The sequence below is a fragment of the Schistocerca americana genome, chromosome X, assembly GCF_021461395.2.
Source record: "Schistocerca americana isolate TAMUIC-IGC-003095 chromosome X, iqSchAmer2.1, whole genome shotgun sequence".
In the NCBI taxonomy this organism is placed as follows: Eukaryota; Metazoa; Arthropoda; class Insecta; order Orthoptera; family Acrididae; genus Schistocerca; species Schistocerca americana.
This window is the reverse complement of record NC_060130.1, coordinates 144,959,115-144,979,549: the sequence shown is the minus strand read 5'-3', so window position 1 is coordinate 144,979,549 and position 20,435 is coordinate 144,959,115. Positions and strand designations below refer to the sequence as shown.

General features: G+C 41.2%; 1 protein-coding gene across 1 annotated transcript; it reads left to right on the top strand.

Moving 5' to 3' along the window:
• The first annotated feature begins 3,652 nt into the window (after positions 1–3,652).
• Positions 3,653–4,961, top strand: LOC124555870 (myb/SANT-like DNA-binding domain-containing protein 3). Its single transcript, XM_047129933.1, has 2 exons — positions 3,653–3,839; positions 4,294–4,961. Exons 1-2 carry the CDS (start codon positions 3,668–3,670, stop codon positions 4,959–4,961), a joined length of 840 nt encoding a protein of 279 aa, XP_046985889.1. The 5' UTR covers positions 3,653–3,667.
• The last annotated feature ends 15,474 nt before the right edge of the window (positions 4,962–20,435 follow it).

The following is a 20,435-nucleotide window of genomic DNA, read 5'->3' as shown; positions in this document are numbered from 1 at the left end:
TAAATCGAAAGAGGGGATTTCTATTGGGCCATAAAGTAGGAAATGAATGCATCATAAGAACTTCGAAGAAAAATTAAGTCTGTCAGAACTTGCAGCCTGGCGTTCTATTAAGGATGTCTGTGAAGGTTTTCTAGGGAATACAAGAGCAGAAAACAGTGACATATTAGTGGGAACTATTTAGAGACTATAAAAATCTTGAATACAGAATGTCACTAAAAGTGCACTTCATTCTCTTCTAGATTTCTTCTCTACCAATTTGGGAGCGGTTAGTGACGAACACGGAGAAAGTTTCTATCAGGACACCTTGGGGACTGAAAGCCGCAATAAAGGTAGATAGAACCCTTCAATGTTAAGTGACTACTGTTAGCTTCCTTCTGTGGGATATATACCCTTCACGCCTCATAACCTATCATCAAAAAGAATGAACCCTCCCCCATCAAAATCTTCATCGAGCAAATGAATGTTGCAATTTTTCTTGTAAAACCGTACATTAGGCCCAGGACACTAGATTAAGATAGTTTTATGGCATTAAGTATGTTGTATATTGTCGAAATTTATTGTAGACCACCCTAGTCTCTGTTTTCAGATATAGGAATTTAAAACCTCCGTAATAAAAATTGGGGGATGATGGCTAAAATTTAACTGCAGTTTCAGATTCAACAAGTCCAAATTAATTAGTTCCACCATGTTTTATCTCTGTACCTGAAAAAAGTTTTTTTGTTGTGTAGTGTAATTAACCAACATATGCACTTGAACTTTCTTCAATACGCTACATGCTAACAACGAAATTACAACTGCAGTAACGCAACCGTGTTATAAATAATTAACCAATATGTGCACTTGGATTGCCTTCAAGGACCAACGACCTCAGCAGTTTGGTCCTTTAGGAATTAACAGACATTTGAACATTTGAAGTGCCTTCTACACGCCAGATGGTAAACAGTCGAAACGATTTTCCTTCAGGTGATGACCGTCTTCGTCAATCGTCTGGGCCCCATCCAAGTAATTCTGGGAGGAGTTTTTGCCACACGGCAGCTTCATCGCTGCTGCATACGTAGGTGTCTGGCAACGGGAATGCTGTCCGATACGGCATTATTCTGGCATGCCTCGCGTCTGCAGCCCATTTCTTGTACGTCAGCAACGTAAGGAGCGTCGTAGCGAGTTTCGTACTGGCCGTTTGTTCGGTTTCCAAGGAACTTTGGAAGACCTGCTACTCGTAAAAGCTTGTACTCCACAATTGTGCCCTGACAAATCCCAGCATATACATGTCTTAGTTAATTGGAGTGGAGCATCAACTAAGTGTTGTAATCAGATTTCCAACAATCGTAACAAGCGTTAATTACGTACAGTGCATATTTAAACAACAAACAGGAAAAAATTATGTCCCATGTACTTAAAATAATTGCAAAAATTGTTAGTAGTTGTGGTTTCAACTGCATTGATTCGCTAAAGACCAGATTTATATTCTTAGTATCCCACCAACGAACGGAAGTGTGGTACAAATGAGCGTATGTGATCATTCCATTTAATATCTCCACAGATCGTTACTTTGAAATATTTGTATGAATTGATTGATACCTATGACTACAAAATTAATGAGTCATTTGGAAATATCTCTTCTGCGTTTTGTGAAGAGCACAGTTGTATATTTCTGAACAGTTATAGCAAGTCGTCAATGTATGTAAAATTTTTTAATCCTGTGAAGATTTGACTCAATACTTCAACATTTTATAGACAGCAATTCATCATAGAAAACTGCAGCAACGGCAAAATATTTACGTTAACTCTTAATGTTGACGACCAGGTCATTAATGTACAACACGAACAAAAAATGTACTAGCACACATTCCCAGGACAGTTTGAAATTATTTCTACCTCTGTCAAAGATTCGTCATGCAAAATTACATGCTGCGTCGTCCTGTCCACAGAATCTAAAATCTAGACACCAGAATCGTTTGGTACCACATACGAATGTACTTTCTTTAATAAGCATTCGTGATGTACTGAGTCAAATGTTTTATGGAAACTCTTAACACATTCTGAAAACTGCACCCACCAGTTCCCCTGAATAACTGTCATATGAGGTAAGACATTTCGAAAATATCGGTCATCCGAAATCCAGCTAAGTGCGCTGGTTTACATGGTCGGTGTCATTTTGTTCAAGATATCTTAATTAAGTTTGATCTCGGAATGGCCGACCACGGTGGCCAAGCGTTTCTAGGCGCTTCAGTCTAGAACCGTGCGACCGCTACGGTCGCAGGTTCGAATCCTTCCTCAGGCATGGATGTGTGTGATGTCCTTAGGTTAGTTAGGTTTAAGTAGTTCTAAGTTCTAGGGGGCTGATGACCTAAGATGTTAAAATGGTTCAAGTTGCTCTGAGCACTATGGGACTTATCTCCGAATATTTTCTAAGAGTAAATCTGATCACTTATGTCTTTCTGCTGCGGTTAGAGAACTCCCCAGTTCGTTCTGTTAGTGTGTTACACAATGAAGTACGTACCTAATTAACTAATGCATTTTGTAAAATGTTAAGAGATCAGACGGTACTTTGACTTTCTGATGAAACAGAGAACGAGTCAACAGTGAGACAAATACAGTGCATATCCTAAGATACTAAGGCTCAGCTGTCTGTCCCCGAAATTATTGGGCAGTTGTTTTTACGGCATTGTCAAGTTGGTTAGCTGATTCGGTTCGTTATGTAAGGAATACTCCAACGAATCACATTCTCTTTCATTGCTGGTGAAACCTTTTTTCGTTTATTTTATCCACGTCTTAATTAGGTTTTACAACAACGATCATGTTTATATTCTGAATCATTAGAAGTAATACACTTGCGAGTTAACTGGAAAGAAAAATGAGAGAAAGTGAGTAACTATAACGGAGCTTATACTTCATTCTTTCCAGAACTTCTGAACGTTTTAATCACTTTCATTTGGAACTGCTTTACTATTTTGGCAAACATGGTAGAATCCCATCGTAGAATAATTAAGTTGAATTTATTGCTCCGGATTTTAGTGCTGTTGTCTCGTAGTTTTAAACAGGCTTTATGAACCTGCAATGCCTTCAAAAACCTCGCAAGGAATTTTAGTATTCCGTTGCTCGTTACGCGCAAACTATTAGTCCTACAGAAAACATAAACGGGACCTTCATGTAGGAAATTTAATGTAGCTAAATTTTGTACTGACATACGTTTTCTCTGGAGTCCACGATTCTCGAATTATTGAAGAAAAATGGCTTTCAAGGCCACTTTTGCATTTCTTCTTGAGTAATTCTTAAACTACATCCTCCAGCGAAAATGTAATCCAGTATAAAATTATTTTTTGTAGCACTAGTGGCCGAGTGCACCAACTCCGGTCAAAAAGCATGATAACCAAGGTCCCGCGATCATGGTTAAAAGTAAATCGCGTTTAAAATGTTTCTGCAGTGCACCAACGTTAATCGCTGGTCAGCAAACCGTCGTCAGCCAACTGTGCATTTGACCGCGGTTAACTCTCTACATTGCAATGGAACGTGCCCTGGCAACGCAAAGATGTTAGTAAACAAGAAATTGCACAGATAATCGCTGGTGCCACGTTCTATCTTTGCTGTTTTTTCCGTCGACAAGCAGAAGTGTGTTTAAGTACCTTGGTACCTATTTCTGATCTGTTGGTTTCTTTTTTGGAGAATAATGGAGAATAAAAGAAGAACACCGAATTTCTCGAAGTACGAGATAGATGTACTTCTTGAACTGGTGGGTGCAAATGCATCCGTTCTTGAAAATAAGAAAACCGACGGCTGCAGCTTAAAAGAAAAACAGGCAATGTGGTCCCATATGGAGGCGCAATTTAATTCTACTCCTGGTAAGTTTACTCATAAATAAATAACTTTTCTAGGTTCATCGTAAGCGTAGGATATGGGACACACTGGCTTTTAGTTTGAAATTTAACACTGTTATTGGCGTACCACTGAAATACGTGACAGGACTATGCATATTTACGGTTGGAATTGTTTTGTTAGTTTTAAATTTAAAATCCAATGCCGTGCTACTGTTAACTAAATATTATGTGACTAACGGAAGCTTTTATGTTGAAAATTGTGAACATACGTTTCTCACTTAGCCCTGTGCCGTATTCTTCATATATGCCTATACCAGTTTCTTTTTAATGAACTGATATGTAAACAAAAGCCATATACAGATCTTAGATGTTTATTGCAGTTATAAGTTAAGAGCCTCAGAATGCAAAATGGACTTATGAATGCAAATAATATAAGAATTAATTTATGGTACTACAAACTACATTTATTTAATTTCAGGTGTGACAAAAAGATCCTGTGACAGGCTGAAAACCTGTTATGAAAATATGAAAAGAAGACTTCGAAAAGACCTTGCAGAAGAAAAGGTGGAAGTGTATAAAACAGGTGGGGGGAAGCCTACCCAAAAAACCACGATCCATGATCGGGCTAAACTATTAGAAATTGTTGGTTCCTCAATGAAACCGTTAAAAAATGCATATGATTCCGATGCACAGTTCAGCATGATTGTGGATGTTGTCAACATGGAGAGCTGTGAAGTGCAGTGCAGTGAGAATATGCCACCTGCTTCAGTTGTCGAGTTAGCAGAGTGCACACAACCTAGCACTTCCCACTCACCTGTCGTATTATTAAGTAAAGAGACACCAAATAATGTTCTGGCGGATGTCACCCAGTTGCAATCTGTTTCACAGTCTCCTGATCAACCGAATAAAAACATTTGCACGCCAAAAAATACATGGAATCGTCGCAGGATGCCTGCAAAACCAAGGCCATCAGGTTCGGGAACAGTGATTGACAATGTGTGCAAGAAGAGAGTGGAACTACTGGAGGCCCAATTACTCATGATGAAGGCAGAGCACCAAAAGGAGCTGAGGATAAAAAATTTAAAGATTCTGGCCCTGAAAGAAAAACTGCAGTACTGGAAGAAGAAAAATGCCAGTGACACGTGACTTTTTTTTCCTGTGACAGTGAATTTTTTGTGCTATGTTGTATTTTGTCTAATGTATTAAAGTTGTCTGTCAGTTCAAATTGTTTCTCTGTGTTTGTCCTGTTAGTGATACTGCTTCTATCCTAGTTGGTGTCTAATATCTGCTTACAGCTTATTTGGTCTGGACTAAGTTTCATCCAATCACTTAAAATTAGAATTACTTCATATATAGAAACAGATTAGCAACACTGCAGTTTACACAAGTAAGATACATGTCAGTTGCAGGCCTGCAGCCATAGCGTCAGGTGCCAATTTCTACTTAAATGACTTAACAATGAGGTAGACTGTTAATGAAATAAAATAATAGTAATAAAGCATCCTTGTTACTCTAACTTTGAAATGAACATATGTGCTGTAACAGTTATATACATGAGGCCCAATGTTATCATGTTTTGCATTGTTTGTACCAGAATATGAGGAAAAGTGCTCCAAATCATAATTTTGTGTGTGCCATTTTCCGTGCAATACTCTGCACCAGGTAATGTTTATAATGGGAACCTATATCTTTTATGACAATACAATTTGAAGTGAGGCATGTTGAGAAATACATTGCTGTGGTGGGTTCTCTTTTCTGCAAAAGTAAGCATAGCATATGTGGCTTTCCTAACCACACCACTTGGTAATGTGTGTGGTGGAAACCTGTAACATTTATCATAACAGTATTTGTAGAGAGGCATTATTGAATAATGCATTGCTAATATGGACAGTAGTGAGATTAGTATTGTGTGGCTTCTCTAGCAATACTCTGCACCTGTTAATGTTCACAATGTCAGCCCATAACTTTTACCACAGCAAAATTTGTAGCAAGATATTTTCAGAAATGCATTCCTATGATGGGTCACTGGTTTCTGCTATAGTAGTCATAGCATGTGTGGCTTTCTTAGCAATATTCTGCACCTGCTAATGTTTGTGATGGCAACCCATAACTTCTGCCACAACTGTATTTGTAGTGAGGCATTTTTCTGTGGCACTATGCAATGACAAGGAATTCCCTTCTCTACAGGCGAGCATGAAATATGTGAAAAAACTTCATCAATATCAGTGACAGAGTGAGGGAGGGAGTTTCCCTCAGCAATAACTTAAAGTATGACACTTCGTACTGTCAACCCACAGCATTACAGTTCTGCTTTCATATCTTCCGAAGTAGCACACTCCTTAACTAATTATTGCTCTTGCACTGATCCCCAAAGTATTAGACATTACTGACAACATTCCATTGCCTTTTGTAGCAATGATAACTTGTTTTTGGTGGCAATTTCTAAACACAAATTTGTTTCAATTTCATGTATTTTTTTAAATGCCATACAGTTGTGCATAATATTGTGTAAAGTGCTGCTACACATATGACTGACTAGAATTAACAACGTAATTCAATTCTTTGCACAACCTTATGGCCACACACACTTATGTTTAAGAAAATCATATTGTAAATAAATAGTGATTAATATGGAAACAATTTAACAAATAAACAATCCCAATCTGACACTTTATGTTATTACACAAATGATTATTTTGTGCCCATGTGTGTACTGCATATTCACAATTTTAAGCTTATCTAGGTGATAAGACTGCATTACTAATGAGGAGAAGTGCAGTAAAATAATCTCCAAACTGTAAGGTTCTAATAATAAAGAATGTGCTCTTTTAATATTGCAAAACTGTTGGACATTCACATATTTGTTGTTACAGTAGAAAATTTAAGAGATGTTTAGGATCTATAGTGAACATAATACAGAAATATAATGGATATTTTATTCCACTCGCTTTTACTCTCACACTCTCTAAATGTAATGGAGTCATTTGTTCTCAAATTTAAGTACATACCCAGAAACTGAACATGTATATAAATAACAGAGTACTGCATTGCTTTCACAACCAATGTGATGCAAGAAATATATCTTTAATAATGAATTAGCAACAGTTCCACACTAAAAAAATCTCAGAAAAGCAGCAGCTGGGTAATTTTCTGTAGGCAGCACATCCTGTCCCTGGCACAACAAAACCTCAAATTTCGCATCACACACCCAGTTCAGTGAGTACTTTTATGTTCGCTAGACAGCAGAAACAAAATAGATTACATGCTGAAAAATTGAAAATACGGCGAAATCCCACAGCTATAATCATAATTTTTCATTACGAACAATGTCTGAATTTATGTTAGATTATCGGAAATGTTCATTAATTATAGCACGGCGAACTGCTCTTCCAGGTAATGTATCATCACGATACATCTGCTGTCCAGGTAGCACTTCTTCGTTGTCTTCAATGTTGGGGCCTCTCTCATCACGTAACTGATTTAAAAGTCGAGAAATTTCAGGATCTTCTGGTGGTTCATCACTGCTTGTACTCCTCGCAATATTATGCAAGACAGCTGTACCCACAATGATTGACATTGCTTCCTGTGGATTACATCTTATTCCTACAGATAATATGGGAAATCTTCTCTTCCACATGCCGTATTTTCTCTCAACAGTATTTCTAGTTTTAATATGAGACCTGTTATACCGATGCTCTGCTTCATTTTGCGGATTTAGAAGTGGAGTTAACAAGTAGGATTTACATGCATAACCACTATCTCCCAATAAGTGACCTTGTGGTATTTCTCCGTTTTCAAATTGAGCTGTGCGAGCGCAGTTGAGAAATATGGTACTGTCGTGCACAGAGCCCGGCCATCGAGCGACAATATCCCTTACTAGCAAATTGTGATCACTAATGGTTTGACAGTTAAAGGAAAAATATGATTTCCTATTGCGGAAAAGTTCAGCATTATGTCCTCCAGGAGACTGAATTCTTATATGGGTACAATCCAAGGTACCAAGAACGCCAGGAAATCGGTCCAATTGACTAAAACCATACATCACAGAGCGCACTTCTTCTCTTGTTGGAAATTTTATAAAGCGAGGAGACAGTGATGCTATGATGTCTGATACATCACTGATGATTCGTTGTGCTGTTGTACGATGTATATTACTGTTGTCCCCAATAAGAATGTTGAATGCACCTGTTGCATATGCCCTTAAAGTAATCAAAAGTCTGTTTATCGGAGAAACAGGTTAGAATTTCCTACTGATCGGAATAACCCTATCATTAATTTGATTTAATAACCACCACACTGTTTCTTTCGACAGACGAAATCTCTCTTCAAACTTCCTGTCACCATAATCTTCAAAAGGGTTTCCCCTTTCCACAATCACTCCAACACGATTTCGGTCACGATTTAAATGGTCAAGGTATAACAAATCTTCCTCAATGCCATCCATAACATCAAAACGCGCCGCCATCTTAATAGCGTATGCTTCCAAAACCGTGGTTATGTCGAGAAAACCGGGAAAGAGCCCCGGTTAAATATAACCGCGGTCGATTCCCTCGTTTAACTTTGATCGATGTTGGTGCACCAGAATACTGCGCTGAACAGGATTATATATCGACTTAACCGCGGTTAACTGTTAATCGAGATTGGTGCACTCGGCCATAGGTGTGCGTACTGAGCGAGACAATATTAAAATCTTACACGTTGTATTTGAAGGTGTTGTGGGTTGCATAAAACGCATAGGTATGGGCAGATGAATCACTATGTAAGAGAGAGAAAGAAAGTTATAAACTGTGTTAGCAGCAACTATTGTTAACATTAACGTAAAAAAAAACAAAAACAAAAAAAAAAAACATCGACACGACAGTCATATAAATAAAGATATTTCATTACTGTGTTAAGTGAATAGCTCCCAGTGTATATTACTAGATCTCTTTAACACCTCAGAATCCTAAGGTGTCTTGTATTCTCCGCCCTGTGAAATTGCCGCCCTGTGAAATTTCCGCCCAGAAAAGATCGAGGAAGGGCCCACTAATGCCTCTTCTTTGCCTGGTTCACAGTCCCCTGTACTTCCAACCTTGCGTCATCCAGAGCTCCACATTGATGCTCGTTCGAAAAGAGCACTGTAGGATCCTTGGTTTTAAGCTCTCGTCGGCAATGCTTGTCTTCCTGTTTTCAACAGCGCCAAATCACAGTCCCAGTTTCCTTGGTTCTTTTCACTTTGTAAGAAAAACGTTCATAGTGGCAACTAGGCTTATCACGAATTGTCATTGACACTTCCATATCAGAACTACTGAGATGGTAATATCCAAGTGGCACGATGTGAAGTCTACGAAAACTAGAGCGATACTAACAGGCAGACGGGACTGTGCGGGCCGAGTTCGGCTGAGTCCAGGGAACAGGTAAAGCAATATGATTAGGACGGTCCGGCTACAGGTAGGACGGGACACAATGGACGCAGGTACGAAGCGGAGAGTTCGCAGATTTCTAGTGGGGCGGAAAGTTCGCAGGGTGGAGAATTCATACATTCGAATCCTAAGCCCTCTAGTAGGCACTGATGCGAAATTGCCGTAGAACAAAGGACTTTTACGAAAGACTCAGAGTGATTGCCCAATATACAATTTTATGAAGTGACATTCCAGTAAATCCAACATATACCTGGCAGATATGAAGGAAATGTAACTAACATCCGTTATTTCTGTATTTTATGCATCACAGAAGAAGAATTCTACAAGCTAGAAAGTGGCTAAAAGCGACGCTTCAATCTGGTATGAGATGAAAGGCGTGCCGCTCGCAGTGACATTGCATGAATGCGGCGGACAGGTCATAAATCACCTACAATTGTGTGTGCAGTATTCTTCATGAAATATCAACGTCCGAGCTCCGGTTATATCTTGTGGCCATAGGCGGAGCTGCAGGCAACAACTATTGAATGGCCGGAGACAACGCCATGATCCTCCGGCGGCCGCGACGTAAAGGCCAGTTCCCACTAGGGCTGCCGCGCGTCAAAACCGCGCGTCAGCGGCGTGGTTGCCATGGAAACGGCGTCAGCGGCACGCCGCGGCGGGCTCTGCGTCGCGGTTTGACCATGTCGAACCGCTTCCGCTGCCGCGTGCCGCGCTCCAGGTGCGCGCCGCCAATCACAGAACGCGCTGAGCGTGACGTCAGGAACGGAACCCCTGGCCACACGAACTTTCGCCGAACTGCTGGCGCGGACGCGGCGGCAGCAATGAAATACTTATCATCCGATTCCAAGGAAACTATTCGGCAGAAAAATTTGATTCTTGGGTATGTTACAGCCTGATATCTTCTCTCGATAAAGGACCGAATTTATTTTCGTTATTCGTTGTGGTTACTTGCTGTATCGCCTTTACGTAAACCTTTACACGAAATTTTAATGAGTGTGCAGAGGTAAAAACGCATTGCGTGGACTTTGCGTACAGTTCATTTTAGGTAATACATTATTGCGTATGAAATTTAGTCAACATATCGAAATTGTTTTTAAAGCTGAGAGCAGATCGATAGCTATCACCGTTCTCGAGATATTGGATGATATGTCGGCAGACGGGCTGTGCGGTGACCGCGCGCGGGTCGCTCGCGACGCGACCGATACTTCGTCCTGCTCGTCGTAAACCATGTGGTTGTATCAACTGCAAATTTCGTAAACGGTTCAGAAATCGAAAAGTGTTTTTTTGCAAACGATAACTTGTAAAAAGTCATGTATTTCGTCATATGATAAATATCCAAAATCTTTTTATCTACCGAGATATGAAAGAAACTACAGTTTTTCGGAAGGGATTGATGAATTTTTTTAAATGGCATTTAATAGCATGTGGAATTAGAAGTTAAACCGAGACTAATTTACTGGTATGCCATAAGATGTAATTTGCTAAGTATCTACAGCTATTGATTATTTCCTTTGGAAGTAACAAACGTTTTTTCTTTATCCAGTGTACTTTATTGGTTCAAGACGCGTTTCGCCTTTTACTTTGAGGCATCTTCGGTGGATTCTAGAATGATTCAGTTTTGTTTTGATATGTGATACTTGCAGATTATAAAACAGTTCACATCTTTTTTACGTGAATAACTGATTATTTACAGTGAATCGAGTTATTGGCAGACATCTGCGTTTCCCCTCACCTGGTCACATGCTGTAGGTTGAACTAAAACTTAGATTATGGAACATAAGCACATTTTCATGTTTTTTTTTTCTTCTGTCACTAGCTGTAGACATTTTACAGAAAACACTGATTTGAAGTCGTAACTACAGTGTGTTCACCTCATGTCCCTTCCTGTTTGGTTTGTTATGTACATGTTGCCAACCTAAAGACTTATATGCTGAAAACTAATGTTTGTTTATTTCTGTTCTCCTTATATCTGTATATGTATGTGGCTAGCCAGTGATAGTTATAGAAAGTTGAAAGTGAATGCAGTAGTTGTCAGACAGTGGTTGAAAGATTTGGTGTTCAGCTGATTTCAGTTTTGGTTTAAATGTTTTGTGGAGGAGTGCATGGAAGAGTAAATTCACTGCTTACATTAATAGATAAAATAGTAGAATAGCATTTCAGCAGATGATTATTATCAGAATACTATTACCCAACCCCGTTGTCCTCACTCTTTGACGCCTCATAATATGTCCTGTCAACTTACCCCTCTTGTAGTCAAAGTTGTGCCGTAATTTCCTCTTCCTCCTCTATTTAATTCCGTACCTCTTCTTTAGTTACACGATCCTCATATCTAATCTTCAGCATTCTTATTGATCACCACGTTTTGAAAGCGTCCACTGTCTTCTTGACAGAACTGTTCATCGCCCACGTTTCACTTACATACAAGGCTGCACTCCACACAAATACCGAACTCCACACAAATACCTTTGTAAAATAGTACCCAGTCATTAGAATTTATATTCGATGTGAACAAATTTTCTTTTTCAGAATGCTTTTGTTGTTATTCACAGTCTTCATTTTATATCCTCTCTATTTCTGCCTTCTCAATTACTGCTTCCCTTTCAAGTCATTGAAGTCTTAGAAATGCAGTTTGGTTTCTGTACAAGTTGTAGATAATCTTGTGGCCCTGTGTTTTATCGATGACATCTCCAGAGTTTCAAAGAATGTTTTAATTAAGATTGTCAAAACCTCTCTCTAAACATGCAAATGCTAAAACACAGTTTCGCAGTTCTTCAGTGTGTCTACTTCGCTAAGTTGTAGGATCAGTATTGCCTTGCGTGTTCAGACATCTCACAGGAATCTAACATTGTGCTTATGTTAGTTTGTACAAGCCCTCCCCCTCTCCTCTCTACATATTCCTTCCACTTTCTAGCCTTCTCTCATTTGCTTAGTTCTGGCTTTGCCAAATGAGTTCTTGACAGTTGTTTCTCCTTTGAGCAAAGTTTTCTTTGTTCTTTCTCATTTTTCATTCCGCTATGTTTTCCAAGACCAAAATGGCATTGCAATTTTGGACTTTCTGTTAACGTCATATTTAGACATTTCTATTTCCGATGGCCTACTTTATTTGCTACTTTTTTATATTTTCCCTCTTTTCAAATTTAATATATCACGTTTTATCTAACGATTTCTACTGTACCTTCTTCCCGTTCACGTACTCTGCTGCATTCACCACTTCTTCTCTCAAAGATATCCATTCGTATTCTAGCGGATTCCTTCCTCTGTTTCTGTCAGTAGTTGCATTACGGTAACTTTAAGATTATCGGAAAAACTGTGGGTCTTGACTTATTCAAGTTCCATTTCCTTAATTTGCTACCGTTTGCTGTCTCTTTAGTTGTAAACTGCAGCTCGTAACCAATAAATTATTGTAGGTTAGCGTCTGCACCGGGAAATGTCTTATAATTTAAAATCTGGTTTCGAAAACTTTGTTCCAAAAATATATTATTCTTTCATGATTCTTAAGCAAGGTGCTGGCGATGATTACATTATGCTCTGTGCGAAATTCTATCAGGTGGCTTCCACTTTCATCCCTTCCCCCAAGCCTTTGTGTTCTTACTGTTTTCCTGTACATGCTACTGTATCACATTTTAAATTTTTGTCTCGCTTAACCATCTGAATAATCTCTTTTGTCGTACATTGTTTCAATGTGTTAGGAGATAGTGAACAATGAACGGTAGTCATGAAATCTGTTTATGGTGAAATGAGAAAACATGAATAATGAAATATGTGAAAGAGTACAATGTTCATAAAATGAAAAATTGGTATGTCTTCACCAACTTCGTCTTTCCTTCATGTAGGTGTAAGATATAATTATTCAAACACACCGGTCGTTTCGGTGGGTCCCAGCCCGTACCTCAGCGGCTGTCCGTCATTGGCTACCGCTAGCGTCTGCCGCTTCCAGGTGGGAACGCCGATTCCGCGAGCCGCCGCGTCAACGCGGAAAACGCTTGCCGCTGCCGTTGCCGCACGCCGCGCCGCGCCGCCGCGCTCTAGTAGGAACCGGCCTTAAAGCTAAGGCCGACCACCGTACATGTGCGGCCGGGCTGAGCGACGGCAGGGCGCGCGTGATTCAGTTAGGTCCGCGGACATAGCAGAGGTATTATTTTAGACCTGTATAAATTTATAGTATATTAATTATTAGGTTTGTCATATGTTAGTAGAATTTTCGTTTTGAATGTTGACATTCCATAAACAAACCCATAACAACCGGAATACCATGTTTTATTTGTACTTCACTGTTGCTATTTCAGTTTACATAAAGTCATTTTCTCAGTTGTGGATGGTGGGTGGAGCTGCGACGCTAGAAAATGGAATGCCAAGTGGAAAAATCGGAGCTTTTCCTACATATTCTCCTGTTTGCGTACAATAGAGGGGTAACAGCAGCGGGTGCAGCCAGGAATATGTGCGCCATATAGGGGGATAATGCCACAGGACAGAGCACGGTATGAAAATGGTTTTCCCCATTTTAATGAGGGTCGTTTTGACATTACTGACACTCCAGGTTGAGAGACACCTTCGGGGTTTGATGAAAATCGTTTAAACCCCCTTATCCACAATGATCCACGTCAGTGGACACGAGAAGTGGTAGATGCGATGAACTGTGACCATTCCACCATCATTTTCATGCAATGGGAAAGGTTCAAAAATGGGGTGTATGGATACTGCATTCACTAAGCCAGAATCAAAAATCAGCAGGTGTCCATAAGTTCATCTCTTCTGGCTCGTTAGCAACATCGTCCAGTCCTGTCCTTTATCGTTACTAGTGGCGATAAATGGTGTCTGTACGCGGACTTGCTACTTTGTTGGGGTTCAATATCCCTTTCTTTCCCTTATGTTAGCGTAAAAAGACATGCATGCAACCACAAAAGATAATGTTATGCATCTGGTGCAACAGCAGTGGTGTGGTGTACTATGAATTGCTCCTCCGAGGTGTAACCATCACTGATGACATTTATTGTCAAGAACTGAGACGTCTTGCACGCTAAATCCAAGAGCAATGACCAGGAAGACTGAACTAATTCTACTCCACGATAATGCCCACCTGCATTCTGCTAGACTGACGAAGAACTTTATATAGAAGTTGTATTGGGAAGTTATACCGCACTTGAGGTTGCAACACTTAACATACAAACACTTTTACAACAAAGTAAACTTCAAAATTTGTGAGATCCATTAAAAGAACAGAAGATGCAAATTTTGGCTCTTCAAGAAACACGAATGACGAACAGTAGCACCATGGATTTTGGCAGTTATTGTCTCCTTAAAAGTAAAACTGATACAAGAACACTTAATAATACACTACATCTGGGAGTTGCTTTTGCAGTCTCCAAAAATATTTTAAATTCAATAACGGAGGTAAAACACTAAACGCGCAAGTAAAGCAAAAACTTTGGCTGGCATGTGGTCATTAACTTCTTCATATTTTTTACGGTTATTCCCGTTAATTAATGATGCTTGGAAAACGTCAGAATGCATCATCTCGAAAATTCCCTTCAACAATGTTAAAATTTTAATAGGTGATTGTAATGCTCAATTAGGTAAAGAGAAAAAAAATAAGAAAACGGTGGGTCGATTTTCTGCGAATAAATGGACAAATCATAATTCTTTAGACGCGCAAAAAGTTTAGCCTTAAAATTCATGTCAGCACATTTTTTGTGGCACCCTATACGTTTATTGGGGAATTTCAAATCGATCATGTAGCAGTTTCATGCTGTAGCTAAAACGAATTTTTTAATGTCCATGTCTTTTCTTACACTTTTTACAATTCTTTCAGTTTTGTTATTGTTTCAGTTTTTCAATGCCTCATGCCTAGACTTAACTGCTGTTTCACAATCCGCCTTCCACTAAGGGTGTTTTTGTTTCTTTCGAAACGGAATTAAATTTTATGTTTTTGTGATGAACTTTTCCTTCAGGCTTTGATATATATTGGATTTTTTTTTTGTATCTGTAGTGGTTGTCAGGACTGAAGACCACAACAACAACAACAACAACAACAACAACAACAACAGTGGTTGTTAAGAGCCAAACAGCAATTTTTATTTTTGAAGCAAGGACTTTGAAGTTAGTAACCTGTTCATTTTGTTTTGAATGTTGTGTAAAAGTTTATTGTATTATTCTTTAGGAAGTCTCTTCCGATTTCAAAAAGTTGGGCATTTCCGTAGTTTCTTTTAGTCTTTTTCAAGTTTGCTTGTTTATTTTGAAGAGTTTTTGAGGTTGAAATTTTACTGTTATTCGCATTAAGTAATGGTCAGAACCAATATTAGCCCCTTTCCTAACGTGGACATTAAAAATTCGTTTTAGCTATGGCATGAAACTACTACATGATCGATTTGAAATTCCCCAATAAACGTATAGGGTGCCCACAAAAAATGTGCTGACATGATTTTTAAGGCTAAACTTTTTGCACGTCTAAAGAATTCTGGTTTGTCCATTTATCCGCTGGAAATCCACCCACCGTTTTCTTACTTTTTTTTCTCTTTACCTAATTGAGCATTACAATCACCTATTAAAATTTTAACATTTTTTAAGGGAATTTTCGAGATGATGCATTCTGACATTTTCCAAGCATCATTAACTTCTTCAGATTTTTTACGGTTATTCTCATTGACTGGCGTGTGGTCATTAATTATAGTTTTTGCTTTACTTGCACGTTTGGTGTTTTACCTCCGTTATTGAATTTAAAACATTTTTGGAGACTGCAAAAGCAACTCCCAGATGTAGTATTATTAAGTATTCTTTTATCAGTTTTACTTTTAAGGAGACAATAACTGCCAAAATCCATGGTGCTACTGTTCGTCATTCGTGTTTCTTGAAGTGCCAAAATTTGCATCTTTTGTTCTTTTAATGGATCTCACAAATTATGAAGTTTACTTTTTTGTAAAAGTGTTTGTATGTTAAGTGTTGCAAAAAATGTATTTCTTTTGGTTTTAACGTGGCCAGGAGACTCCGGTTTCCTCTGTTGAATCACATTGCATTTTAACCTGGCCACCTCACAATGCGAAAAACCAGTTGAGCCAGTAATACTGGCGGTGGATTGACCACCTCGGCACAGAGTACTGACATGCTCCACGACGATTGAGTTCATTCACTGAGTCTACTCAACCTTGTCTGAGTCCAGGTACAGAGTGTTAAAACTGGAAGGGTTAGTTCCAGAATACAGATTTCAGCCGTACCACTGGTGAACAGACATAGACCACTTTACGTCTGTCTTGTAGCAAGCGGCAAAGTGGATTTGGTTTTATTTTGACTTGGTTCGATACTGATTATTCTGTATTCACAGCTGTTCACCATACCTGACAGAACGTTCACCATCCGCCACCTGTGACCCGTCACCCCTCCAATAACCTAGGGAAGCTCGGCTTCTTAGAGTTTTAGTTACACAGTCCTTATCACACAAATTCTTACCAAACTGAGGGGTAATGTATTCTTCGGTCGACCTCTTCAGTCCTATTATTAAAGTTTCATACAACTTCTAACTGATCAGTGACCACGCTGGTGATGAGATTTTTCACTCGTGTTTTTACCAATTTCTTCAATTGAAAACTCTATGACAAAGTCGTGAGTAGGTATTATTTATTTCCGACTTTGAATGAGTATAGATAACTTTTATTTTGTAAAAGATAGTAACTGTTAGTGTCAACTTATTTCACCCAAATTTTAAGAATTATTCAAAATAACACTTGGCTATAAAGTCTGGTTTTTACTTTTGTATTGCTTTCATAATAATATTAAGTACAAAAATTTGTACTGCAAAACTCTGAAATTTATATGAGAATGATAGATTATTTGTTACTATATAAAATATTTTTCTAACGTGAAATACCTCTTGCCTACACCTCCCATACAGGTCTCGTGTACCTATCCGCTACTGCTTTTGCGCAACCCTTTGGCAATTGATCCCGGTTTATCCGTGACAGTGTTATTAAAACCAAAGTGTGTAAGTTAGGACAGCAGCGTCATCTGCAAAAGATATCCCTTCGCAGTGAAAGCAATGCAGCAAAGAACAGACGGAGCTGAACGGATTGCCTCGAGAGAGACTGATTGTAAATTACATGTATATACAATTTACTTGCAAATTCAAATATTGCGTGAATAGGCGATTCTCAGAACCTTCCATTAATCACAAATTTTAAATATACGTAATTGCAGAGAGCCGAGACGGAACGTCTGTGACTAGAGCCGCACATCAAGTGCCACTGCTCTCCCTCCCCGCTAAATACAGCCCTGCTGCATCGGAGTGGACTCTCCACTTCCTGGATCTGTATCTAGCCAACGGTCGGTCGGGCGGCGGCGCTTGTGTATCCTCGCCTCTTGGTCGTTTTGCCACGTCCTCGTGGCTACTGCAGAGTTCTAACGTAGTTGCTTCCGTCGTGGTGTCGCAATCGTCTTGAAGGTCTTCGTATTCCTCGTATGAGATCTGCAGCTCATGGCTGTGATAGGGCTCCTCGATGTGGGTTCACTATCCTCAACTCGGTCGGGTTATCAGGAGAAGTATGTAAGTGGTACTTTGGCTCGAACCGACTCCTGCACAGCTTGCCAGTCATTACCTGCCATCTGCACATGTGTAAAAAATCAGTAATAGATCACCTAAGGTGTAGGTTACCGCTCAGTGTTTGTTCAGAATTATCACGAGTAAGGCTTCGAACGTTATACTGCCACAGTCAGGTATGCGAGGAAAAAAAGTATCCACCTCCGTTGCATCGTTCCGAGCGTGCAGCAAGAAATAGTTGGAAGGCCATAGCGTCTTGCCGCGTAAAGCTGTATGTGAAAGTCGACGGCATTATCGCATTCTCCTCTCTCTGTTTGACGTCCAAATGCGTAGAAAGCACATCTCCCGAAGAACGTTCGTTTGCGTGTGTTAGTTTCCCGACGTAGCATCGACCGCAGGATATCTCTATCAGCTGACTAACATTAGATTTGACTGAAACACTTATGCAGGAAGAAGGATTGTCAAGACGTGGTGCTTCCCGTTTCTACGAGAAACCTGGCTGTTCCGGAAATTCGGCAGTCGGTACGATCGTTGTAATAGCACAGTGGATGAGGTAAGTCGTTAACGGTAACATAGGATGATTCTCCATCGTTGGCACTGAGCTGAGCTCCGTGGACTGGTCCGGATATCGCTAAGTACACAACCTATTCCGATGTTCCTTCTACATTTCTTGTGTTACATAGTGCTCCTGTGGAGAATATAGATGCGTAAGAAGGGACATTTACGGAAGATGGGGATGACTCAGAAATGGTTAAAAAAAGATGGGTTGTTAGGGTTATGAGATGCCTTTTACGTCCTGAAGTCTATCGACGGAATATGCTTCTTGCCTGGAACTACACCTGTAACCGCGACCGGAGCGGTCGCGGGATTGCCGACAACGAAGCGCGGCGGGACCAAACGGGAGCGGCCTACGAACAAACAAACGAACGAACGGGAAAGGATGAACACAAACAACGACGGACGACCGAACACGACCTTATGAACAACAACGCGCAAGAAGCAACGGGGTCACAAGCGACAACCTATCGAATCCACAACGTCCACTCATACATGGAAACAAAGTAATGTAAACACGCTGTCTGTAGGCGAGATGTCGATAGACTTACGCTAATAACAGACTGGCTAGCAGACTCACTCACTGAAAGCACGGACTGAACATCTAGTCCTATGGGGCAGGAGTCTAAGCAGCGAAGCTGCTGTTCCTCCATGGTAGGCAATGGTGTAACGATGGCCTCTGGTTCGGATGGACCTCAGGCTACTTTCGAAAAGTATCGAAGTAGGCGATGGCCGCTGCGTCCTCTGGGGCAGGTTGTCTTCTGCTAGAGCGCCACTCCTCCTTCAGCCACTTCTCGTCGATCTGGTAGACGTGCTCCCAGTTGTCTGGGGTGGAGGTGGGGATGGCGTTGATCGCTTTTAGCTCCCTCCGAGACACCATCTCGTGCAACAGGCCACGGGTGTGGCGGAGGTCGCACGGGTGATAGGGAAGAGGAGGCTTGGGTACGTTTGGCGGCGTAAAAGGATATAGGTTGTCCCCGTGAGGGTACGACACATCCTTGATTGACGCCGCGATCTTCTTAAGGAAGGGCTGCACACTGCGCTTATCTGGGAGCGACGGGTACAGTGGCAGCTCCTCCTCCTCCTCCTCCTCCTCGGAAGTCTCTTCCTCGACGTGGGAGGTAACTGGCGGCGCCTTTTTCGTGGCTAGTGGGACAGCAGCCACAGCGGGAGGCAGTCCAGGTGAGTCGACGTCCATCGCCACCCGCATTTCTGAAGGTGGCAAGGTGATTGGGGTCTGCATGGCGGCGTCCACCCCCACCAGGCACCTTCCAGGGGCGGAGGGCGCGGGAGCGGGCGCCTTCTTGTGAACACACTACTCGTCACGCAGCTGGTGGAGCTGACGATGAACACTTACGAGCTGTTCCTTAAGCGCGGCCCATTCGGCCGCAAATGCGGCTTGGATGGCGGTCATAGCGTCGCCATTGGCGGCTTCGAGTGGGCGCGGGGGGGGGGGGGGGGGGGGGGGACGGCCGTCCTGGCACCAGGCACTGTCGCAGGGAGTGTCGAGGCGGGCTGGCGGCGAAACTCCTTAAGATAGCAGCAGCTATGCGAGTTGGCGGCGTGGGAACCGCTGCAGTTCGCGCATGTGCTGGCCACCCCTCGGGGCTTGGTGCAACTCCGAGTGTCGTGGACTGCCGCGTACTTCAAGCTAGCGACGGCGTTTTGGCAAACGTTCGCCGTGTGCACCAGTTGCTGGCACCTGTAGCATTGCACGTCCTTGCATTTCCGCTGAGAGCGCTTAGGCTGTCGTCGGCGGCCGCTGTTGCTCCCCATCGCGGCGAGGAGAAGCTCCAGTGCGGCTGCAAGCTCCTTTCCCTTGCGTCCGACCATGGCGTTGGTCTAGTGGCGTTGGTCTAGTGGCGTTGGAGTGCGCGAGCGACGGTAACGAAGGAAACCGCAGGGAGTCGAGCAGCGGAGTGCGTGCGTAGACTGGCTAGCTGAGCTAAAGGATGGGGCCCTCCACACCCACACCAACGTGGTGACCAAACCAAAAGTTCTACTGTCACCTCCGTATAACATGTTAGTTTTTGAATCAGGAGTTACAGGATGCAGGCTGTGATGTTATCCATGCATCTGGGTAAGATTACTCATTAACATGGTCTATCAGGAGATAGAAATTGGACGAAATTGGTCGAA